This window comes from Numida meleagris, chromosome 3 (genome assembly GCF_002078875.1).
Source record: "Numida meleagris isolate 19003 breed g44 Domestic line chromosome 3, NumMel1.0, whole genome shotgun sequence".
Taxonomy (NCBI): Eukaryota; Metazoa; Chordata; class Aves; order Galliformes; family Numididae; genus Numida; species Numida meleagris.
This window is the reverse complement of record NC_034411.1, coordinates 48,815,172-48,841,630: the sequence shown is the minus strand read 5'-3', so window position 1 is coordinate 48,841,630 and position 26,459 is coordinate 48,815,172. Positions and strand designations below refer to the sequence as shown.

The window sequence follows — 26,459 nt, the reverse complement described above, 5'->3', positions numbered from 1 at the left end:
TCTCTGAGAGGTGTTGTGGAATAAACACACAGTCTCTTTTTGCAAACTGAGCCAGGCAGAAGCACTTTATTTCCAAGCTATAGAAGCTAACACAGAGTGACAAAGGTTCAGCCCAATATCAACATAAGAATTAATTAAAGAATGATTTTAAAAAAAAGAAAAAAGAAAAATAGAGCATATTTACTTTTATAGCAGATGCAAAGCGAGGGGACCTGATGAGGCAGAGCAGCATAGAAGGGTGCGTTGTTATCCCAGCTGTGAAGAGTGTTCCTGATACCTGGGAACCTGCAGCTCATCTGCCTGGATTTACCTCTGATTACCAGTGACATTGCTGTGTTCTTGACCAGCTTTTAGGCCCACTGAGGCCCGCTTCTATAAGGAAGCAATTCCAATTCAAATTGTAGGGTTTTTTTTTTTTCTTTTTTTTACAATTTTTTACTTCAAATCCTAGTTTTGTCAAAATCAATTGAATTTGGGTTGAAATGCAGGAATTCTGAAGATATTTGATTTTACTGTAGTTGTACGAGTCCATTTCAGGCTGGCTCTGCGTCAGAAACTCTTCCTGCCATGGCTATGCTGCCAAGAACATGCAAGAGCCAGCTAAATGGTCAGCCAAAGAGGAAAACCGTTTTTCGCGGTGGTGAAAGAGAGACACGGGGAGACAGAGAGACACTGATACCACAAAGGAGCTGTACTTCTGCGAAATATCACCTCCGCTTGCTTAGCTGGCAGCGTTTCTACCTGCGCTGCTCACACAAAGCAGGCTGTGGGCGCAGGAGCGGGCTCAGGCATGGCCGCCACAAAACGGAATGCCACGAGGGGGCGCTGCACGCACGGGCACCGGCGACACCAGCTGAGCGACCAGCGCAGGGCCCTCGGCGGGCAGCGCTGCTGGTGGGAGAAACGGCCTTAAAACAGGCTGAAAAATGCCTGGGTTGGTCTGACGGGAGAGCACCCCTCACGTGTCAGAGCCTCTAAAAGTATCAGCTTTAAGCTGGGATAGCTTAACACTATCTCACTACTTCTACTACTGAGTAGGGAAAAGAATATGGGAAAAACGCCCTCCTCCTGTACGAAATCCAACCCGTAAAGGAGAAGAGGCGTTTAAAGAGAGAACCTCCCGGCACGCAGCGGAGCTGACGCGGTGTGGGTGGAGCCGGGAGTGAGAGCAGGCAAACCCCCCGGCGTACATGGAAGCGTACTTCGGAGCGCAGCCATCAGGGCGTGGTGCGGCCTGGCCCTCCCCACTCGGCTGCCTCCCAGCCTACGAATTGAGCTATGGTCTCCGCTAGGCGAGCTCTTGCCAAAAAGAATGCGGCTACTCGGACGGAATGCCTGCCCAAGAGTGCGGCGGTTGAGGTCTTTGGCTGCAGGGTGCGCTTGAGCTTGCTGCTGCCTGTGCAGGGTGGCAGGGATATCGCCTGCATGAGGTGTGAGCAGGTGGATGAGCTGCTCAGTATGGTGGCGGAGCTCAAGGAAGAGGTGGAGAGGTTAAGGAGCATGAGGGAGTGTTAGCAGGAGATAGACTGGTGGAGTAACTCCCTGCTTTACTCATGACAAAGGCACTGGGGTGATACCCCTCAAACAGTGGTGGACCCCTCCTCTGTTGCTGTCAGGCAGAGGGAGGAGACCTAAGAGACAGGAAAGAATGGAAACAGGTCTGAGCTCAGTGTTGCAGGCAAACCCCATCTCTACTTCCCTCATTTCCCAGGTGCCCCTACACAATAGGTTTGAGGCTCTGGAATTTGAGGGAAGGGTGAGTGAGAATGAGGTGGGAGGTCCACCTAGGGGGTTGTCTAGGGTGATGCAGTCAACTCCATGCCTCAAGGCTGCCTCCACCAAGAAGGAAATAAGGGTAATTGTAGTAGGTGACTCCCTTCTGTGGGGAACAGAGGGCCTATGTGTTGGCCAGACCTTACCCATAGTGAAGGGTGCTGCCTACCTGGCGCCCAGAGCAGGGACATTACTAAAAAACTTCATGGTCTGATTCAACCCTCTGATTATTAACCTCAAGTTGTAGTTCAGGCTGGTGGCTACGAAGTTGCTGAGAGAAGCTTGAGGGCTATCAAAAGGGACTTCAGGGCACTGGGACAGTTAGTTGATAAAACGGGAGTATAGCTGGTATTTTCCTCTAGCCCTTCAATGGCAAATTCATCTCATAAATACGTGGCTAAGAAGCTGGTGCCATCACAAGAATTCTGGCTTTTTTTTTCTTTTTTTTTTTTTTTTTTTTTTTTTTTTTTTTTGCTATGGGGCATTTTACTCAGTGTCTGTGCCAGGAGAGGTTCAGGTTCAGGAGTAATCAGGCACTGGAAGGGGCTGCCCAGGGAGGTGGTAGAGTCACCATCCCTGGAGATGCCCAAGGAACATTTAGATGTTGTACTAAGGGACATGTTTTAGTGGGGAAGTGGACAGTTGGACTAGACAATCTTGTAGGTCTTTTCTACTTTTAATGGTTCTATGATTTCATGATATACAACCGACATTAAAATTATGGAGTAAAAATAGCTGTTCAATGGTAATCACAAAAATATGAGGAAAATATGTGTTCTAGCTCAAGGAAAGATCTGTCCCTACAATGCATAAGAAAAATCAAGTGATGAAGGTCATTTAAATGTTACTGTACTTGTCTCTTGGAACAACTGGTTAGGTTCATTGGTAATAGCACCTGTTAAATGCACCATGCATGACTACTTGCTGCTGTTAGTAGAAGCGGGCACCGTGGTTACTAGCACTAAAAGGTGTACCAGTGTAAACAGCCAGAGCAGCAGTGATACGTGAGCATTAAAGCTGGGCATAATATACAGGAAAAGCATCAACAACTTCAGTGGGCTGCTGCTTCCTAGCAGGCAGTAGGTTGTGCTCGCTCCTTGTGGCCCTGGGCTCACATGACCACCATGATGTCTTCTAATGGCTTTCGAGTCAGTGCAGGCACAGTGGCATCTTTCTTGGGATAGCCCACGGGGAGCAGCAAGAGCAGCTTCTCATTCGCTGGGCGCTGGAGCAGCGCCCGGAGCTGGGGGCCACAATTCAGGGGTGTGGTGGTCACTGTGTACAGACCAGCGTTCTGCAAGGAGACAGGAGCAGAGTGAAACAAAGGTCTGTGCTGGGTGGCTTTGTACTCATTATTCTCCCGAGACCTGTACACATTCTCATACTGACTAGCCCAGTAATACTGCTTTATTACACTCTTCTGCAAGCTTTAGAACATCTGATTTATTATTGCCTCAGCAGTACCATGAAAGATGCCTATTTTGCCTGCAGGAAAAAAAACCAACCAACCAGCATCTTTCCGCTGCAGCAACAGCCCAGGCTAATGGAAATAGCTCTGTTCTCTAACATACCTGTACACTGTATATCAGGAGCCTCCCTGTGGTGTGCATCATGATGGAGAACCTGTGGCTACAGTGAAGATGAGAGGCACTTGTGGAGCTTTCACTGGAATGTCACCCCATGGGCTTCATCAGTCACACTGAGAAATGTTTTGGTTCTTAAACTCAGATTGTTGGCAGGAAGATGTCTTACAGCGTACTGAACATTTGTTCCTGCTCAAGATCTGTACCTCACAGGGATAGGAGACACAGGCTCTGCCTCAGAATTTGTCATAGGAGTCTGTGACAAACATTCTGGCTTACATCAGAAACCCAAAATAAGTCTGTGCATCACTGCCTTCATATGAAATCTCACAACAAAAGCTTAATGATCTAGCAAGTAAGAAAGAGCTGGCACAATCCAAAAATTATGACCACACAGCTGAGGTCCTTCTTGAGCATTCTGCATGTGGTTTTCAGTCTCTTTCTGTATGTAATGCAAAGCACGTTGGTTGGCTTCAAGATACAAAAGGCAGACACTGAGATATGCTCAGACAACGTACCTCTCGTATTCAGTAGTATCTATGATCTTCTGAAGATTAGAAGAGCTAATAGTAGCCTATGGCACTGTCTCCTTTAATGTTGTCAGTTAACTTCTAAGAGCTGGGGAAGAGATGGCACTAAGAAGCCTAATAGTTGGTAGGGAGTCTCAGAAGCCCCACCTGATGGTGAGCTGGCAGAGAGGAAAGTGAAGCTTTGTCACTCCCACAGCTTTTAATTTAGGCACCAGTGACATAGCACTGGTTCTGCCCTATTCCTTGTGCATCCTCTTTGCTGTCAGCTCTATGGGGAGAAAAGAGACTCCTGTGCGTCTGCACTGCCCACTTCTCAAACATCCCATCCTGAAGATTCTCCTAAGGAACAGCAATGCAGGCAGGGAGATGTCACTCAGAACAGAATGGAGGAGAAATGGCAGTTCCTGGTAGGGAACCGGCCTAATATAAGAGGTGGCAGCTTGCTATTGTCCTGCTGACAGTCCAAGCTATCAATCAGAATATCTTCACTATTTAAGTACTTGTGTGAGTACATCAGATACATCAAGCAGAATTGAGCACAGAGAAAATCCAACTGGTTGATGTCAAGCATGCTGAGCTTTAGAAATCAGTACATTTTCAGAAATATCTCAGAAAGACTGATTGAAATAGTACAGTCTGTTCTGTAAAATATGTCCCTGATATTTTTCCAGCATTGTGAACTAAATTGATTCAGGGTCAAGCCATTTTTTAGAGGTTACTGAAAATGTGGTGCTGTACAGCCATACTTTGGTAACCTACGGACCTTTGTGATCCCTGTTAACATAAAGCAGAAACTACATAAGGCAGAAACCACAGATGATGAAGCCTGAGATAGGAGAACAACAACAACTCTGAAAGTAATTTGCATTGCATTTTTCTTCTTCTTAAGCAGTACTGACAGTAGGAATCAACACGGACAGGGGCCTATGCAGAATAACTTTAAAACTCAAAACTAAGACATACTGCCAGGATTTGGACAATCTGGGGGACTGAATGTTAACATCTAAATTGAGTTCCATCCTTCTTTTGGCTGACCAGTTTTGATATGTAATCCAAACCAATATACTGACTCTCAGTGTTCCAGTTCAGTCAACATACCTGCAGTGCAGCAAGCAGCATGCCACAGGCGATAGAAACACTGATTTCATTGTAGTAGTGGGTCTTCTTTTTGCCATTTGGAAGCCTCCCATACACCTGCTTGAAAATGAGGATTAGATAGGGGGCAGTGTCCAAGTACTCTTTGATCCAGTTTGTTCTGCGAAAGAATAATGTTTAAGACATTTATTCTGCAAGTCTTTCACTTTCCCGTAAATCACATTTACTGTCTGCAAAGGTCCAGTAAAGGTGCGTGACAATTATAGCAGTAGGCTAAAACTTAAAACATATTCTGTAAAGGATTAAGTATTATCAGCTTAAACAGAAACATTTCTGCAAAAAGCTTGAAAGAGTTCTGAGGTTTAACACATTCAACTGAGGAATTAAAAAGTAGAACTGCAAAAAATAGGAGCTAGGTCTTGACCTCTTATCTATGAACTGGCCTCATGAGCATTTGTCCTTAAGATGATTTAACTCCTAAAATTTTGCTGACCTGCAGCTCTACCCGTTATCATCAATGCCAACATTTTTGTGATTGCAGGGAAAACAGCTGGCAGAAAAGATCAAAACTGTTTGGTCTAAGGCATAAACATAAATATATTCTTACAACAAATGTTGCTGTCCTGTTTCTGGATATTTCAGCCCTATTAGAATTTACTTGGTTCCTGATTTGTTCCTGTGAAAATATATACATTAATGAGGTCAGATTTAGGGTTGTTGTTTTTTTTTAAGTTTATTTTGTACTGCTCTCATTTAAAATATAAAAAATACTTCATTTAAGTAGTTTACATAGCATATAAGCACCTGAAAAATAATAGTTACACTTCATTTTCCAAGCCAAGACTCAGTATGTATCTTCCCAATGTGTGGAGTTAATCCAATCAGATAGACTTCGTAGGGCATTTCAAAAAATTAAATACTCATAATTCAACACTTGCATAAAGTCTAGCCTTAGGACTACCACAGCCAACTGCAAAATTCCTAATAACTTTGGGAGCTTCATGGCTTGGCAAACAACAGGAAAAAAATGGGACAAAATTTCTGGCAATAGAGATTATATAGGAAAATAAAAATGGCAAAGCCAAATGCTTGGAAAGTCTCAAAATGGAGAATGTGTAATCACTTTTACTCAAGGGAGTTTTATGGATCAGCCACCAAGGATCTATTCATATTTTTAAGTTTTTCTCACCAATCTCAAATCTTAGAAATATCTAAAAACAGGGAAGGAGGAAGAAAATAAAAAATATACTAGAAGAAGTCAAGATAGGCTTCATTTATCATTTCATTTTTCTAGACTATGGTGCTTTCAATCAGATTCTCATTATCTTGAGAATCAAGACAAAGCCAAACAACAGGGAAGGGTATGCTGAACATTCAAATCACTTATTTCATCCCTTTTCTGGTAAGGCCGAGGAACAGAGTCATAATGAGTAGCCAGAATTAAAATAAAAATAGTAAAAAAAAAAGAAAGGCAACTCCTTCTGGGGAGGAGCTCCATCTTTCCTCGGACAGGAGTTTCTTCTTCCCAGCTGAACATTAGTTAAAGGATCACAGTATAGAGACACCAGCACCTCACTGGCGGAGGCAGCCTCTGACCTCATCTTTCTTCTTTTTCTGTAATCAGGAAGGGGAAAATGTTTACAGCTGCCCTCCTAAGCAGCACCAGAAAAGGGGGGGAGCTTAAGGAACAGGAAGTTGAAAGAGCATTTTTAAAACAAGATTTTAAAAAATGAAGCTGAATATTTTCAGAGGTTTTATGTGTGTTTTTTTTTTTAATTTTCTTACTGAAAATAAATGCCAAAATACAAAAAGAACAGCATTGGATAAAAATCCTGGTATAGTTTTTCCTAGACCGAAACACAGCTCCCTCCAACACCAATTGATTTTTTCATACCTTAATCTCTTCAGGTCATTAACCCATCTATCTCCCATCCTTTTTTTGTAGTTTATTTCTTCTTCTTCTTCTACAATCTCCCGAATCTTATGTTTTAAATCCAGATCTTGCACTACCACAAAGGTCCAGGGCTCAGTGTGCGCTCCACTGGGTGAAGTACCTTAGTACAAGAATGGGAGAAAATGAGGAAGCAGCTGGCAGAATGCTGGGAGAGGAAGAGTGCGCAGTGAGAGGTATAAGCTCTTCCCTCTGGGCTTTCGACTGACCATCAGAGCAATGTGAAAGCCAGCTGATGAGTTGGGAGAAAAGGATGGAGATAAGTTATGCCAGACAATCTCTGCATTTGTAAATGTAAAGTTCCATCCTGTGCCTAAGGTTAGTCCTTTTGAACCGCCATTTAACAGGAAGTAAAAGTCAAGGATTTGTAAAAATTCATTTGTGGTTCTTTATGATGAGGCAATATTGTGGTGCAATATATGCATGTAGTAATGTTAATGTAAATTATTATGCCCAAAGCAACACATCATCTGAATATGCAACAAACTCAGAAATGGTTTTAGCTGAAGGGCAAAGCTAATAGCTTTCAAGGAAACAAGTCTAACCACCCACAGGATTCTGTCGCTGGCTGACAAATACAAGGAACTGCACAATGCAGACATCTGCCATGTAGCATACGGGTTTGCATTTGTTGTCCCAAAGGCAGCTGGTCTATGTAGGTGTGCACATATTCAATCTACACTTGTTCACTGAGCCCTGATCATTACACGTTGACACTATTGGAGAATATTTTAAATGCCTAGCAGATGAAAGCTAGAAGCTGAAGGATACAGTTTTCTGTGCAAGCTCTCAGAGAAATAGGGTAAAGGACACTGTTCAGATCTCTCTAGTCCCACATAAACACTTAAAAAATATTTGAAATTCTTGGATACATACTACCTTTGCTCATGTGAGCACTGAATTCAGCTTGAGAAACCCTGAATAAGCAGCTTGAGCTATCTTTTACATTAAAATGTGTTTGTATCAAGAACCTCATCTCTCCCTCAGGTTTGGATAAGAACTGATAACATTTATGTTTTGCTTTGTTTTCTTTTCCTCTGCACAGCCCAAACCTTTCAGAGTTACAAAGTACTTCATCTGCACTCCAGGCTTGTTCACTTTGCTGCATTTGCCAAAATATGTTCAGTGTTTTAATGACTCCCAGCTAATTAGAGGAAGATGGAGACTCGTTACAGTGCAATAACAAAGCTGCTTACAGTTTTAGAGAGAAAACAATGCACCTCAAATGCTAAGAATCTCCTTATTAATAATCCTATTAAAGTCTATTGAACTTTCCTCTAAGGTAGCTTATGAATATTGTTCTGTACTAACAGTGGCAAGTTCACAGAATTAAGATATATAATGAGTGTCAAATACTCTACTGGCTGAAGTCAGTGTTACTAAAGCAGAGATGGGATTAGACGAGGACATCACAGTGATGATTTGAAACACATGAGCTCTCAAAAAAACTAAAATTCATGTCTGATCCTCAGCCAAAACATGATCAAGGTCCTCTGCATACATCCCAGCCATGCAACAGGACCCTCATACTAACACTGGAAAGACTGGAAAAAGGTTTTTTTGTTCTTAAACTGAAACTTTTTTTCCAAAAATAAATCTTAACCATTTATGTCATCTGAAGTGCTTCCCACATCCGAGTCAAGCTCATGAATTTGTTTGGGGAAAAACAACAGCAACCAAAAACTGTATGTGATAAATATCATGACAAATGAAATTTGAAAGCATGTGAAGTACACATGGTTTGATGTTTTTGAAAGAAAACTCATCAATATTCCTATTTGAAAGATATTTCACTGAAATGTATTTAAATTCTATTTTAAAATACCTTTAAAATCTTAAAAATGAAAGATTTCTTTCATGCTTTTGAATTTTCTTTTCCATTTAGGTGCACTGAAAATATAAAAGAATTGGAAGTGCTCCAAAACAAGTCCTTAACAAACAGTCATTGAAGCTGATGATTAATTTCCAAACAATCCATGAGTGCTTACTCATTATGGCTTTGGATGTGTCTAGGAAGACTGTAATCCAAGTGCCAATTCCCTTGGGTTTTTCATATCACTTTTACGTAGGTGAACAGCCATGCTGCAGGCTGTTTTTTTTTCAGACTTTGAACAATGCAGTACCTACCTGCTGTTCTGATGACATTATCGATAACCTCCCTGGGGACTGGTTCATCACTGAGAAACCTGACAGACCGCCTCTTATTGAGAAGTTCATAAAATGTCTGTGACCTTTTAATCATTTCAGCCTCAGAGTAGCGCTCTGCAATGAAGGGGACATGGGCAACATTTTCATCAAGTCCTTGCCACTCTTCATCAACCTCTGCAAGAAAATAAGATTGGTTGGGAATTTTTTTGCTGGAGAACGCTGAGATCTTTGATATTCGCTGCTATAATGCACTTTGGCCTGTATTGGCATACATTGCACTTCTACACTACCAAAAAAAACAAAGTCTGAGGTTCCAGCTGACACACCTCATTGATCCCAAGCTCCAGCTAATGAACAAAAACTTTGTTTAAATACCAAGAGGCAGAAGGAACCTGGCTGTAGTAACTGTGATCCAGGAAGAAGTTACATCCTTTTGCTCTTCAGTCTGGAAGTGTTCCTGTAAAAGTGGATTATAAGCTGAAACAGCAGTGAAAAGGTGGGCACTTTTTCAGCCCACTTTTCTCGGTAAGTAAATCTGAACAAGTATGTGCATCCCCAAGCGGTTTAATAAGAAAAAAAAATCAATCAAATTACTAAAGTTAAGAAGAGATCTTAACTATCAAGATGTGTAAGATTTCCTCCGAAGAGCTGAATGTCAGCTTCTTCCTAAGTTCATGTTTCATAGGCTATGTGCAAATGTGACTTTGCGGTTAAGTTCTTCGGTTGCATAAGGGGAAATGGGTGATAGGAATTTATACTTGGGATAACATATCAAACACAGGGTATTGTGTTTCTTGTTTTTATTTTAAGAACTCAGGAAGGTTCCTTATTTCACTGAAATGAAGCTTTCCATTTTTTTTTTATACCATAAAATACATCTTCTGCTGTCTCTGAATTTTTTTTCCTCCTCTGTGTTCCTAGAACTAACAGGGATAGCATTTTTTGCCACTGTGACTTGGAAGTTAAAAGCACTTAAATTTTGCATATCTGCTGGTCAATAGTATTGAGCAATCTGCTACAGAGGGCTGAGTCAGGAAAAAGTATTCCGGTTCCTTTTCAGTTGCCATTAGGCTGTTATTTCAAAATCCTAGCAGTCTCCAATGCAAATTCAAACACCAACTAATTCTGTGTCTTTGTAGTATGCAGTTGCCTTAGAGACAAGGTTGATTTTTGTTAATTTTATGAATACCGATGAAATATTCACAAGCGTGGCTCAGCATGTGCAAGAGTCTGCAATATATCCAGTTGCACATGTTGAATCTAAACAGTGATTTTGGATCCCCAAAAACATATGTTTCATTTTACATACAAATAAGGCACCCAAAAAGTTTGTTCCTTTTAGCATTTCATAGCTGTGTTAGGCATGCTCAGTCAAGCCTGTAAGAACCTGGCTACAGGGCAATACGAAATGGAGACCAGTCGTAAAAATTATTTTGTGGGAATCTTAAACACTCAAACTGAAAAATAAAAAATGGAAGAGGATGTCTTTTCCTAGCATTCCCTTTGTGTTTTACATTTAGTACAGTAGATTATTTATCAGTCAAATAGCAACAAGCTGGCTAGAATTTGTTCTTTGCTAGGATTCTGTTGACCTCCTTCAGAAATTTTCACACACTTCTTTTTTGCTGATCATCCTCCACACTCAGCAAAGGGAATACCAGTGGGTTACAAAGGCTATGTTTACATTACTCCGGGAAGCAACCTGGACCAGTAGGGTTACAGAGAGAATTAACTTCCTGGGGCTCACTGATACAGAGAGGATACAAAAACTTGCAGGCTTTGGGTGTGTGAATTCTCCCAAAATCTCCTCTTGAAGGACTTACAGGCCTGAAAGTTGGTTTGCTGCCTGCAGCTAGCCTCTCAAAATCCATCTTGTGTATACATGTATTTCTGATATAACCAATGTATTTGTTGCTGAACTGAGAATTAACAGTAACACAGACTGACACACATCCTAATTTTATCTACAGGCACTTACATAATGAGTTTCTAAATGGGAAGAATGTTATCTTTATGATAATGAAAAGCTCTCAGAAATCAGCTGAGGTTGTGTCTGTGTATGAGAAGGCAGAATGTGACCAGAAAACTATACTGAATTTGCATATTGGATTAATGTCCTGGTGAAAATTTCAAGTCAAACTATATTGTTTATGTTTATACCAGTATGCTGTAGTGACCATCCCTATTCATTTCCTAAGCTTACAATGTTGAGTGTCCTAAGAAACAGGAATAGGATACTTCTAGTCCACCTATTATAACTTAGAAATAGTCAAATAAAAACTTAGCCCCTGCAGTTCTTATGTGCACTCACTATTTACTTTCTTGTAACAAAGTTTTATCAAAGTTCGGAAAGCAAGAAATAACCTGCATGCAGTGCATTGTACCTTTTATTCTTTCTTATTTTTTTTTCCTGGTGGAAACTTTACAGTCTAACTTTGGCTCCTAAGCTAATCCAAGCCGTGCTTGGTCCTCTCTTTTTCTACTATTATTGCAAAATCATCAAAAATCATTTTGGGTCAGAAATATGGAGACCTGTCTATAAACTACTGAAACCTTTACAAAACAGATTTGTCAAATGGGAGTTTAAGGCTGGAGGAAAACTGTGTAATCTCTGTACCTGATTTTGAAACATGAAGAAAGTCGAGTAAATGATAAACCATGAATGTCGGAGAAAAGAAAGATCAAATTACCTATATAGATGAGGACAGTAGTTAGACAGTTGACTCAGAGGATGTACTTAATTCAAAGAGCATGTTGCTTGTGGACATGTGAATGCAGAGGCCAAGACAGAAAACTGGAGGAGCAATCAGTGCCTGTACAGGAGATAGAATCATATCTCATTTCAAATAAGACAGAACAGGGAGGGAAGAATAAGCAACAATAGCAGTATCCATTTGGATGTGTTCAGGAAACATTAACAGCATTAGGGAACAATTGATGTGGCAGATGGGAAAGAAATACAAAAGTGATATGTCTAAAATAAGGGTAGTTTTTTGAGATGCATTGCCTTCTGGGATAGTGTGAAACATACAAGAAGTTCCCAAAGTCACATTTGAATCAGGACACGTCTTTAAGAGCTATATTGCCTCAATTCTGTCATTATTATGAAGTATATAGTGGAAGCATGGCTTCCTGAGTATAGACTGAAGGGGAAATACTGTGATAATACTAGACACCAGGCTTCCCAGCTGAAGCATTGAATACCTTCATCTGTTCTTTTCATTCTGCAGTGACTACCTTACCTTTGGTTTCAGTGAGAGGGGAGGACTTTATTTCAAAAAAGAAGTGCCCCTCCACTGAGATTATCAGTTCATTCAATTTAATCATCTATGTGACAAGTTAAGGAAAAGAAAGCTTCTAATTCTGGGAAAATAAAAGATTAAGAAAAAGTAAGTTGGAAAACTCAGATTGAAAAACTCAGGGTTCAGGAATCAGAGACATTTGGCACTTTTTCATATCAGAGGTATAAAATTCATCTCAGCAGTGTTAACTAGTTGAATAAAAATATCAAGTAAATGATGCATAGGCAGCTAAGAATGGAAGAAAATTATTAGTTAATACAGAAAGTTAAGCAAGTTAGAAAGTATACAGCTTGCAGTATTATCAAAAGTAAAGCTGAGTAAAATTTTTTGAGGTTTGTTTCCCTGGATTTTTTCCTTGTAAGTAGAAGAAAAGCACCTACTCCTTGGCAAAGATGGTTCAGCGTAGTAATAACATGGCAGGGAAAAAAAAAAGGGAATATATTTTCAAAGATGTTGAACATGGGGCAAAGGTGAGGTGACTAGAAAGAATGAATGTTTGAGAAGCACCATATCTGTCTGATTTAGAATATCTAATTTTGAATTGTAAGCAAAAAAATGTGGGAATGCACTGAGATGAGAATACTGGATGTGGCAGCAGAAGAACCCAGAAGTGACAGAACTGATACAAAATCAAAGTTCTCCTGGAAATTTTTCAAAAATATAAATTAATCTATTATTTATTCTTTTCCACCTTGTGTCTACCATTTATTCTTAGCAGTTAATGTTATCCATATGCTAAGCTAAAATCATTATCAACACCATCTGTTTGGTGCATGCTCTCTATATCTTTAATGGCTATGTTTGGACATATTCCTCTTTGTATGGTCACATTATACAGTACTGTGAAAGCAGTTGTTTATATCTATGCGTATTTCTTCATTTGATGGACAACAGACATCCTGCTAGTCATTCAATTATCTTGTCAGACATTTTCTCAACATTCCCATATATTCTATTCTGTTGTACATCTACAATAATCATCAGGCTTCTTTTCAAGCAAACCTGAAAAGATTTTGTCTTAGATATCCCAAGTGAAATCTCATAATAGATGTGTCCTTTGTCATACTATGAGTTTCTAATATTATAAAGTCACACTGAGTACAACAACTTACTGTTGAATTTTTTCTGGCCACTTATTTTGCCCACAGTGATACTTCCTCTGTTACTTGCTCCCAATTTCATACCAGTAAGAAATTTCACTTGTACACACCTTGATTTTATGAAAGACTACAGGGTAATATTAACAATTGATTCTGATCGTTGAGAAATGTCACTATTAACTTCAATTTAGACTGAAGTGTTTGCTTTCCAAACTAGCTCTTTCAGTTTCTTCTCTAAAGAATTGCTTCCTAAGCTTGGAATTTCTCTTCCAATCCTCTTTTCCAGTGTAATGATATGATGCATAGAATGTAATTACATGCATACAAAGAAAGGCTGTGGATCTTTGTATCTAAAGTGCTGGGCAAATGACCCTGTGCTTCTTTCATGATTGATGGCAGACTACTACATAATCTGCCACTATAGGAATCCCAGTAATTAATCCAATCCTGAACTGAATGTGTTGCTAATGGGAAGCTAAAGGAGATGGAGTGCCTTACCTGTGGGATATAAATAGTTGTTAGCAAGGTGAGCCTGGAAACCTCAAGGATTGGTCATGGATCTTAACCAAAAGAAGCATCAAGTGGGAAAGACAGACCTTGGAAGAAATAAGTCAGCAACGTAATATTGGGAAAGTGACCTCAAGCCATAATGCAGTTACAGAAGGTTTCTTAAGTTCTTCAGAGAAATGAACTGGCTGTTTTATAAAGTGAAGAAATGCTAGTTTATCTAGTAAATGAAAAACTGAGAGCCAATCTGATTGCTGTCTATAAACTATGAGAGTGTTATGAACCAGGCCTGGAAAAGTATCCTAGGAACAAACAGAAGAGGATGCAACAATAATAAATGGAACAATAAAAATTGTGTATAGATAGACAGCAGGCAGAGGACAATTTTTAACCAGTGGCATGAGGTTCTGGAATAACCTCCCAGCAAGGTATTAAAATGGGATCGGGTTTTGAGTTCAATCAGCTAATGACAAAGACCAGAGCATCAGTAGAGAGATAAACACAATGAAGCATGATGTCCATGTAAGTCTTGTGTTCCTAAATGACACAAAGAATGAAATGTCATTAAATTGGAAAATTAAATTTCTACCGTCTCACTCATGTCGATAGTATTATTATTGAAAGATATGGGAAACCTTTGAACTCAGGGAGAGGAGAAATACACCTAAACTGGGAGAGGTCTATTATAAGAAATATCATAAGCAATGAGCACTGAAGTCTGAGAAGAGATGAAACATTTAGGCCTTAGCACACTGCTTTATATTTCTTACAAACATTACCAAGGAAATACCACACAATTAAATATACAGCAATAAAGTCCCTTTGCAGCTGATCCCCAGAATAATAAGATTGCAAATAAAATTCATTCTGATCCTCCACAACACTGTAAATTGGCTCTGTATTTACCTTATCCATCAATTTTATTGATCTGCATATATGACCCAGAAAGTGACTTGTTTGTTCCTGATATGAGCCAGGTGTATTGTAGTAATTAACTAGGTAAGGACTCCCTGGACTGAATAATTTTCTAGAAGTTACCTTTGCAACCACCTAGATTTAATTGTGTAAACCTGAAGCCGTGGGAGACTAGGTACCACCATTTTGGGATCAGATGCCCACTTCTAGGAGAAAACCCTCATGGTTCATGCCTCAAGATAAGGCAGAAGAAACAAGTTTTTAATCCATGTTTAACTGGTAATCAGACAAGACCTAGTATAAGACACAGCCACACATGTAGACCATTTGTACCAATCCACAGCATGACAGTCCCTCATTCCGGATCTCATAAATGAGGGAAGAAGATATAGAACAGGTGGATATGCAGACAAATCTTAAGTACTTCCAGCTAAGGTATTACACAACCTGACCGACTGAATGCTTGCCACTTAACCAAAGAGCTGGGTTTCTGGCTGCTCTGAGAAACGTCTTTCTCTTCAGATGCTGAAAGCATAACAAGGACAGGCTTGGGAGCACTTGGGACTCCTTCTTCTGCCATTTACTTTCTTTAAGTGGCTCTATTGAGCCTGTCCAAGCAGATCAGCTAATTACACCTAATGCTCCAGTGCCCAAAGGTTCATCCCTCTGAGAGGAAACATCCCCTGCTGGTGCCACTTGAAGAAAGGCTTACAATGCTCGTGATGCCTGAGCAAGTTCAGTGCTTTCCTAAGAAGCTGAAGGGTGCAACCTGCCCCTTGAAGTGTTCCAGAAATGTACAAGGGCTGCACAGTATCAATCTGCTTCTTTCCCTTGGTAAAGTGTCCTTAGGACATGGCCAAGTATCAAAAGACTTGGTATTTAGATCCCATTAGGGTTCTATTCAAAATTCAGCCTGTTTACCTACAGCAGCCCTGGGTTCCAGTTTTAGACAACAACTTAAACATGCTTCATCTCATCTACCTCAAATTCTCTCCAGAGGAGCTACCTCTTTAAGTGCAAGCCAACTTGAGACATTTAAGTAGAAATGAGTTTTTCTAATAAAGAAACATTAGCGAAGTAGTATAATTTTCATGACAGGTAAAATATTCTCTACTGTTCAGAAAAAAATACCTCTGATTACATTCCATGTTTCCATTTTGGCATCGACTGCGGTCAGTGAAAGGTTTTACACTGACAGCAAGGTGAATATGTTTGATCATTTATTAAAGCATTAGGCTAATAACAGATCACTTCCAAGGTGGTTATATGCTCATCTCACCTAATCTGGGCTTTTTCCTGCTGAAGAAAACCTTCACCAAGCATGGTGAAATTACTTTATTTATCTGGAGATAAAAGACCTGCCTATTTTGCAAAGATCTTGGCTTTAAATCACATAGCATTAAGGGAAAGATGATTATTTCTTATTAAAACGATGTAGCAAGAAAATCTAATTTAATGACACATTACATGGTACATTGAGAGAGGTTTTACTTAGAATCTCCTTTTAGCAACGGCATAGATGTGTATCTACCTGTGAATTTCTGTAAGCACTTTTTAAATAGTACAATTTTGAATTTAGCACTTGAATTAAAGATAGGAGGAAAAAATTAAGACAAAAAAATAACATTTTTTATATGGAGCTATGGCAGAGAGGGTCCTCATTAAGGGCTAATAGGTTTGTTTATTCAGAGGATCTACATTTTTAAACTGATAGAAACAGCTGTAGTCATAGGTGTCACAATGTTAACTCATAGAATTTTCACTTGAACTACCCACAGGAACTTTAATTTGCAACTGTTTAACTGAACTAGTAAGCCATTAGAAAAAGGAAATATAGGACAGTTTAGTATAGAATTTCTTTTCCATTGTATAAAGGAAGGCATAACATTTGAACTAACTTTCAAGCAAATGTTGTGTATTTGGGAAGTAGTCATCATGGCTTAAAAGGTTCCAAGTATCAACTATTTCTGGAAACTGATACAGAACACTAACTCAAACCACACTGAACATTGAGAAAGAGAGAGAAATAATGGTTCTCAGAAATAGGTATATGTACAGAAAACAACATGAGATACAAGATTCCAAGACAACAACTACATGAATGTGTCATTATGGGAGAGAGGAAAAAAAAGCCTTTGAAACCAGCATGAGTGAAAAAGCTGTATTAATTCTAAGTTTAAAAACTTCATAAAAACAGAACTATGTAGATTTTTATATCACAAGGAAATGAAAGGAGATCATGAGTCACAGAATCATAGAATCATGGAATCATAGAATTGCTCAGTTTGGAAAAGACCTTCAAGATCATCAAGTACAACCACAACCCAACCATACCACCCTAACTCTAACAACCCATTACTAAATCATGTCCCTGAGCACCACATCCAAACAGTTTTTAAACACATTCAGGGAAAGTGACTCAACCACCTCCCTGGGGAGCCTGTTCCAGTGCTTAACAACCCTTTCTGTAAAGAAGTTTTTCCTGTTATATAACCTGAACCTCCCCTGGCACAACTTGAGGCCATTTCCCCTTGAAAAAAAGATGAAGGATAATTAAGAAGCAAAAAAGAAGGAAAGGTACATTTTATGCTCATAGTTTTGTCCAAGATGCGAATCAGAAACCATTACTGCAAGAAAAGGCATTCTATTTGCAGGTTCAAGCAAGCTGTTGTGAGATCAGCGTCATTACTACTGCTGCTGTTCTTAAATATTTGACTCAACATAGCTCCAAAATGATCCCCATTCTAAACCGTCTAAAATTCTTGTAGACATTCATAACTGTAACAAAATTATTTCCTTTTTTTTCTGGAGGTGTTGAGATCAAATGCATACTGTGCCATGTAGCTCATGTAGGTAAAGCAGGATGAGGTGTCTACCAAGTTAGCCTGCAGAGAGAAGCTCTCTCCTCCCAGAGTTTCCCATCCTAGGAAGAGATTTTAGCAATATCCTCTTCCTTTCCCACAGAATCCCTCTGAGATCTGGGCACAAGGCAGACAATGAACTTCAAAAATACATTTTCTTCTTGCACTCTGACCTGTGGACTCTGAATGAAACAGATTAACACCAAGAAGGACAGGACATGAGAATAGAGTCATTCCATCCAGTTGACAAGCTCAGGGTGCAGTAGCAGCATAGAAATACATATTTCCATCAAAGTGGCGAAGTCCAGAATTTTGCATCTCTGTTCATATTAGCAAACCTAATTCAAACAACAAAATTGCTCAGTTGGATAAGGTTTTCTTACCTTCTTCCTCTAAGTGGTGGTCAGTGCCATCTCTTAGATCTTCATCCACCCATGGGCGTGATATGGGCTTGCTTCTAGCGTCACGTTTTTCCTTCTCTCTATTAGTTTTCTTCAGTATTACCCCAATCAAAACACATATAATTGCTATGAAGATTGGGGTTAGGGAGGAAAAGAATGTCATGACTACAGATACGTGGAAACTTCCTTCCAAGTTCAAGTTTCTCTTCTGAAAAGGAAAAGATGAAATGAGAAGCACAGAATGGCAATAAGCAGAAAGGGGCGGACCCAAGGTTAACTCCTCAGCCCTATCTCTCTTCTGCTTTTCAGCCACTGCCCCCACAGTCTCCTCTGTGATGTTCTTCTGCGGTTAGGCAGACCCAGATTTAGCTATTTTCAGGAAAAAAAAAAAAAAAAAAAAAAAAAAAAAAAAACACTGCTTACAAAGTGCTAGCAGAGGCACTGACCATGTACAAACACATAAATGCTGACAGGTGCAAAATAAATAAAAAGATCTTCCAAAATCCCAGCCTGAGGCAAAACACTCCTTCCCCTTTTTCAGTTACTGTGATCCCAGTAATCTTGCTTGTAACAACAAGTATGAGAAAGAGCCAAGTAGGAATGTGACTTTTAGAAACTGATGACATCTCTTCAATGTTTAACTCAGAATACTTAGTAATATTACATGGTTCCCAGGAAATGAGAGTATCACCAAGCGAATACAAGCTTGCAGTGCCACCCTCAGCTGTGTAAACAGGTCGATATAACAGATAAGTGGTAGCATTACTTCTACATGACGCATGAATTAGATTATCCACAGAACCCTGTACACCTTCTGGATGGTGTGGGGAAAAAAAGCAAAAAAGAAAAATTCAGGGAGTAAAAGTAAGAATGATCTGAAGGCTGGAAATCTATGCAGTGGTGAGTTTTAAAACTACGACTCAGTTACCTTATCAAAAGAAAGATTAAAAAGTGATAGGATCCTCGTCTAACCTAAGAATGGTCAATGTCTAACCCATTTTGAACTCAGTCAGCTACTTGGGAACTGAAACAACATAGCAGCATGGAATTAGTGACTTTATCTGGGACTGCTGGGCCACGCTGGATAATAAAAGGTCAGGTGGCAATGGAGAGCAGGGTGCAGGAACTGACTGCATGCAGTCACCAGCACCCACCAGCTCTTTTAGCACCAGATAAGCACCAGCCCTGCCAAGGCTTATCTCATGCTGCATAGGGCCAGCTTTGAAATCTCTGCATGTTAATCAGCATTTTGGATAAGCCCACACAGGATAAGTGAGAGTAGTCTATGGACACTCGTCCCCACACCCAGTGTACCTTGCTGGAGTGCACTGCAGGCCCTACCTAGGGCTTGTGTTGATGTGGAAACCTAAGCCTAGGGACAGCATTCCAGGGTCAGAGGTGAGACTGACAGCCCTGCCGAAGTGCATATACACCAGTGCACACAGCATGGATAACAAACAGGAGGAGTTAGAAGCCACCACGTGGAAGGAAAAGCATGGCCTAGCTGCCTTCACCGAAACAGGGTGGGATCATTCGCATGACTGGAATGTTGCCATGGAGGCCTACAAATCCCTGGGTCAAAGATAGGTCTTGGTCTTTTCAGGCAGTATATGGGACCTGTGCAAGAAGAATAGCCCTCAGAACCAGCCAGATGAGTGCATAATTCATCAGAGATGAAATAGAGAGGACATAGAAAAATTGTGTTTATGTTGCCAACCTAATCCAGTAAAACTGGTGATAGACAGGCATCTGCCTCTGGATATGAGGGCAACCTATTTGAAAACCTGAGCCATTAGTCTTCTTTTCCAGTCACTCCAGTCCAGATGTGACCTAGGTCACATGCTTGGGTCACTGATCCTTGGTTTCCTGTAAAAAAATAATTAACTAATTTAAAAACTCATCCTTTATAGGAATAGAAGGGACAACTATAATCACATGGGAAAAAAGAGTTAAATTTATCCTTTATTTCCTTAATTTAGGTATTTAATTTCATTTGTCCTCCCTGCTGGCCATCCAGTCAAGGAAGAGATAGTTCACCTAATCCCAGTTGGAAACATCAAAATCGTTTGTGTGAGCAGCAAGGGATCTGCAGTTCCGTCAGACACTTTTTTGACAGCCTCCTCTGTGGTAGAGAAGGAAAGAGAAATGTAGTCTGAATGGCACCCACTATTTCTCCCACAGGGAACACATTCTTGTTAACCTTGAATATTCACATACATATAAATAAGCATCGGGATGCTTTGCAGCTGAGAATCCATCCTGCAGAGAGACAGGTCCATTCAGAAAGAGAGAGGGAAGCAATAAGGAAGGTTGAATTCTATTGTTTAAAATAACTACACCTATTTGCAGTGCTGGGAACTTTGCAATCTCTCACTCTTCTGGAATAACTTTCACTTTCTTAGAGGTGATGAGACATACATTTTTCTATTTGTAAAGCAGAGAAAGAAAGAAAACTAAATAAAATTCCCTTTGGTATTAACTTAGACAAAGTCTGTACTTGGTGTTATATATTCAAGACTGTTAGCTTGAACTTCAGCCCCACAGAAATCCCACAATACCTTGTTTTATTAAAATCTGATTTAGTTTCAATGACTCCATGCTGCAGACACTCAAAATATAAACACGGTGATGCTCTGAGGAACTGCAGGAGTGGTGGGTGGAAACAGTCAATTTTATATAGTAGATTTTAATCATTTTTTCTAAACACGCTGTTGGATTTTCTTCAATCCAAGATTTACATGATCATTATCATGATAAGTTCAAGTAAATTGATTACCATTATTTCTTCTGTTTTATGGTAAGATCTAAAGCCTAGCAGCTGGATATTTTATTTTGTGATTTTCAAAAAAGTCAGGAGAAACATTGCACATACTCCTACACCTACAACTTAAGCTTTTCTGACAGGCTTAGAAAGAAGGCAGAAAAATTTAATAGCTATTGTAAACACCAAAGAACCAAAATATTAGTGCATGAAGTCCATATTAACATTCTTAAAAGACACAGACCATCATACAAGAGCTTTCGGACTGTACACACCTTTTATATATTTCCTATTAAATTCTGTGCTTAGTTGTTGTTCTGGAGAAATAAACACATTCAAGTATCAAATATGGCCCTTTATTTTTCTCAAAGTAAATATGCGTAAAGAGCAAATGTTATTCATATGCTGCAAGGATACTCGTGCATGGTAGTGCAGCGTGTTAGTTCTGTTCTAACCTAGTGTGACTCCTCTTCTGAGGATGGTGGGACTGACTGACTCACTGCTATTTCACCATCCTGCTGTACTGCACTGAGTGAGAGCAAAGGCAACTTTCAGCACCCAGACGTGAGCTCTGAGTTCTACAGCTCTGCCTCCCCTTTGGATATGTCTCCCCTGTTTCTTTCCATCACTGCCATGATCTCAGCCCCTCTCATCCTGCTTTGTGGAGCCTTAGGGCATTGTCATGAGCTAGGAAAAGACTGTTGATGAATTCTTGTTTGAATACAGGCCCTTCCATCTAACACAGGCAAAAGATGTAAATGGTAACAGAGCCCATAAATGATCAAATTATCAGTGGATGTATTGTCTGTAGAGGGTGAGTGTGGGCTACAAAAGACACAGAGGTAGAAGAGACAGAGATGGTGAATGGCCAGGCAGAAACAAAACCATCTGTACCCACACTCTTACCTATCTGTGTTTTTCTAACAGTACATTTTTTTATATATAACTTTAACTTATGAAGATATACGGATATACTGCTTTTTGTGCAGTCCTCAGCCTTCTCACTTTAGCTCATCTTCTACATTTGGCCATGGATAAACACAGGCTATAGCACTGGATGATCAGCAAAAAGAATGTTAACATGGAATATACAGGAGAGCGGAGTAGGATGGAGATGGTGAGTACAATAAATATAGCACAGGTCCGTGAGATAAAACACCTTTTTGTGTGCTGTCTAGAGTTACCATGGCATGCCTGTCTTGCTGAACATTATTAGTTGCACACCTAGAAGGTAAGCGTGCGCTATTTCTGATACTGGTCAGAACACATGCTTTTGTTGGGGCCATCAAATGACACAACAAAATGTGGCAGTGAATGTCCACAGACAACTTGCTTCATATATAATTACAAGCAGGAAAACTTGGCCACTGGGAATGGTCTTAGAAGTGCAAAAAATTTTTCTGTTGGCATCAGGCATAGAAGTGAGTTCCAGAATGGAGCTGAGGTTTACTGAGAAACAAACAAAAAAATCTTATTCAAATGCCACCCATGATCAGCCACCAACTCAGTATGTGTCTGCTATGGGCAAGGCAAAAGCACACACAAATTTCTTAATCCAATTTCCCAATCAACACACAGAGACAAATGTCTGGGATCAGCTGAAACTTATACATCACCATTGGCATTACTAAAAATATCATTAGCTTGATAAGCATCTTTGTCCCTGTAATACTTCCAGCACATACCCTCCTGCCTCCATCAGCGACCAGCTCTCAGTGCTTCTGAGCAAGGTGACCCTCAGTCTTCTGCTGTCTCTTGCCTATTCTGCACTCCCCCATGCAAATGCCTCCTTCCCTTCCCTGAGTCAGCTGCGTGATCTCTTCATGACCCCCTAGAGATATCAGATATCATGCCCTGTAGCATTAGATTTGATTATCTTTTTCATTAACTTAGCTCAGATTGCCACAAATGTTATTACTGCTTATGAACTAGCCTTTTGAAATCTAACAGTACAGAAGCTAATCCAATTACATCCCATAGCAATGAAAGCATGAGACAACAATGCAATAGAGAAATTCTTTCCGTTTGTCCTCAGTATAGCGCCCTTCAGTTACAGGGCAGAAGACATAACCTAACAGTAGGCAATATGATTCATTAATACCTTTCTAAATAAAATAATCAATTTATTAGGATCTGTGTTACCAGAAAAACCATTACTCATACCTCAGGGAACAGTAGTGGTCCTAAAAATTTTTGTGATTTCAGAAAATAACTTAAATCATGTACATCCAACCTGTGGCCTACATGCGGCCTGGCCCCTGCCCCTCATCACTGCAGCTGTGACTGTGCCCATAGACTGGCCCGGCCCAGCCCCAGGTGTGCACCCATTGCTCAGCAACAACCACACGTTGGTGTACTATTAACACTGTGTCAGCTGAAACCAGAACAGAACATGGGGATGGCTCAGTGCAGTGCTAACTCAAGTGATGGCAAATAAGTTTATGCATTTTGATACACTGGCTGAACACAGTCCTATGAAGAGTGAAAAATACACAGCTGTGCTTTCTGTTTTGACAAAGGAATTTGAGAATAGGTTTCAAGATTGCTGGAAAAACTGTCAATTTTTTGGTTTATTTGCGATTCCATTTTAGTTCACATAAATAAATTACCTGCAAATTTTTAAACATATAGAGTTGCAGTCAGATATTTAACTCAAAAAAATGGATCTCTTTACCAGACTTTTATAAGACCTCTTTTACCAGAGAAAAATATCCCTTGCTTTACCAGTACACAGTATATATTTTACAAGAGCTGCTCCGAAAGCAGTGCCTCCTGTTTTATGATGTTGGCCTATGATGTCAGAGATAGATGTTGACGGCATGGCAGTAGAGGTTGAAACCTTCCACCAATATTCCATTACATTTTGTGACAGATGGCAGCAGAGGGACAGCATGACAAAATGGAGTCTGACATGGAAGTGTGTATGAAGCAAAGATGTGTCACTGAATTCCTCCATGTGGAAAAAATGATACTCATTGGCATTCATGATGCTTGCTGAATATTAGTGGAGACCAAACAGTGGATGTGAACACTGTGAGTTGATGGGTGGTGTGTAACAGTAGTGGTGACAGCGGCAGTGTGTCACCTCCAATGGTGCAGATTTTTACAAGCAAGGCATGCAGGCTTTTGTTCATTGCTGGTGAAAATGCATAGCTAATGGTGGTGAATTTGTTGAAAAATAGTTTTCTGTAGCTGAGCATTTGCCATATCAAGTAGTGTTATTATGCTCTTACTATCTGTTGTAGTTTCCATGGAAATAAATAGGAGGCACTACTTTTGGCACAACCTACATAAAAATGGCCCAAGACAATTCCTCTTCACTCATAATGGCCCAGACAAGCCAAAAGTTTAGATGCTCATGAGTTAAATTTTAACTCACAAACTAATTCACCCTTACTTTCACACTAGAAATTACCAGTGCAACTTGCTACTGCTGTACCACTGTTACCACCATCAGCATGTAGGAGTGAGTTTATCCATTGCAGGAGTATGGTAAACATTGACAGACTCATTGAAGAAAGGCTGCATGTGTGAGTTTGTAGGAACTCACTAAAACTTTCAGGTCTCTATAACAGAGATCCTGAAAATATCACTAAACTTGGATGGAAAGCCAACACGGCCCTGCAGATAACACAGACCTTGGTAGTTATTTGCCCCAGCTGCAGGAATACAAAAATACAGAGGGACAAAAAATTATTATTCCATAATCACTTTTAGGCATGGACTGAAATCTATTTTAAAACCTATTTTATTCTGTGAGTATCACTGAGTTACCCTTGATACAAGACCATGGGGAAACGCAAGAAAAGTTAAAGGGCTATGCATATGGGTCATTTCATCTAGCGCAGACAGAATACTTAAGCCATGAATAGCCACCTAGAAGGTGGGAGTGCATATCCTAATAGAGGCTGCTACAGCTTCTTCACAGTAGGGGTGTTTAGGCAGAAGGAAGGGGATGTCAATGCCCTCCTACCTGTAGCTGGTAAGTTGAGAGCAACCTGTTCCAGCTAAAAGATCCAATCAAATGAAACCTCTATATATTGGGCCAAAGAGGGAAAGGCAGAGTAAAGGTATAGAGACATAAATTAAAAAGGCAGATACTGGATGTGGGGCAGAAGCATGTTCATAAATACATATAAGCATGTATATAGGCCTGAACCAGTTCTGTTGTCAGAGCCCTGTAATTATAACGATGTCAAAGGCTTGAGGTAGCAGCTAATCCAAGACTCTAGCAGCTCCCCATGCTGTCTCCCCTGCAGATACAGCTCTCCAGCCTTCATCCCCAGACTCGTAGGTCCATGCTGACACTGGTACATTTGTATATGCTCTGCCTGCACTTCTGATTGCAGCATAGGCATCATCCCAGACCTCCCCTCATCATCAGTTCACAGCACAGGAGAATGTTTACAGTGAATTTATAGCAGTGCCCTACATGAGCAGACTTTTCAAACGGAGATGCGAAATCCAGTAACTGTTAGTGGCAGAAAAATGTTAACTGGATATCCTTTGTAGCTGACATAGGAAATATTGCTATTGTCATTTTGACATAAAGAAGAAATACAGGAAAAAATATAATAAAAGGAAAAAAATAAATAGAAAAAAAAAGTGGATTTTTAATTTCCATTTGTTTATAAGTATTTCTCTGCGTGTGCTTACAGAGAGGGAAATTGTCTTTCGTTCCATATTATTATGATGGGACAGCCAAATGGCAGCATGCAGCACTTAAAATCAGCATTTCAAAGCCCTAGCTATTCTTGGAATAGCTATTTCTATTACTTTGCTTCTTATTTGCACCAAATCAAAACACAGCAAGCTTGTTTGAAGAGTTCCTTAGCTGATTACATCTGAGCCTCCAAAAACTTCATCTAGGAAAGCATTTTCTAGCTATGAAAGAGAAGGAAGCCTTCAATTCCTATGTAATTATAAACAGCAATGTTCAAAGGTGTTTTTGTTGGTGGTGGTAGGTTTTTTTTCTTCTTTAAATGCTCTGAATGATAGTTTCATCTTCTTCAGCCTCCTCCTAGCCTCCTGAGGAAATCTGCCACAAGGCTGAAGTGCTGTCCTCTCCATGGAGGGCATTTGCAGCCTCTTCTCCTCTGTGAGTGGGTATGCTCATCCCCCTCCAACTTCTCTCACCTTTTAGTTGGCAGTTCCACCTGAACTGTGGACTGGCCACCCTGGAAATGCCTCCAAACAAAACCCTTCCTGCCATATGATCAGTAGCACCAATGGCCCAGCATTAACTGTGACTCTGGTTCAAATGAATCAAGGATGACGCTGTTCCAATATTTCCCTCTGCTTCACTCCCAACATTTGATGCTCACAGAGCAAAGGCGGGAAGTGAATGTGGCCATGCTCCTACACACATAGCCTAGATCAGAATGGATGCTGACCAGTAAACCTCAGGCAACCAGGCCACATACTTGACATTTTTAGAGTGTTGGATGATATGAAGTACCTTGGTATCTGGGGAGAGTGGGATAGCTGGGTGATCAGGTCAGCATGCTCAACAGGGACCCTGAGGGGACGAGC

General features: G+C 40.2%; 1 protein-coding gene across 1 annotated transcript; it reads right to left on the bottom strand.

Moving 5' to 3' along the window:
• On the bottom strand, nt 51–18,504 carry IYD (iodotyrosine deiodinase). Its single transcript, XM_021392698.1, has 5 exons — nt 18,149–18,504; nt 9,060–9,254; nt 6,876–7,035; nt 4,985–5,141; nt 51–3,067 (listed from the first exon to the last, which is right to left on the bottom strand). Exons 1-5 carry the CDS (start codon nt 18,327–18,329, stop codon nt 2,885–2,887), a joined length of 876 nt encoding a protein of 291 aa, XP_021248373.1. The 5' UTR covers nt 18,330–18,504; the 3' UTR covers nt 51–2,884.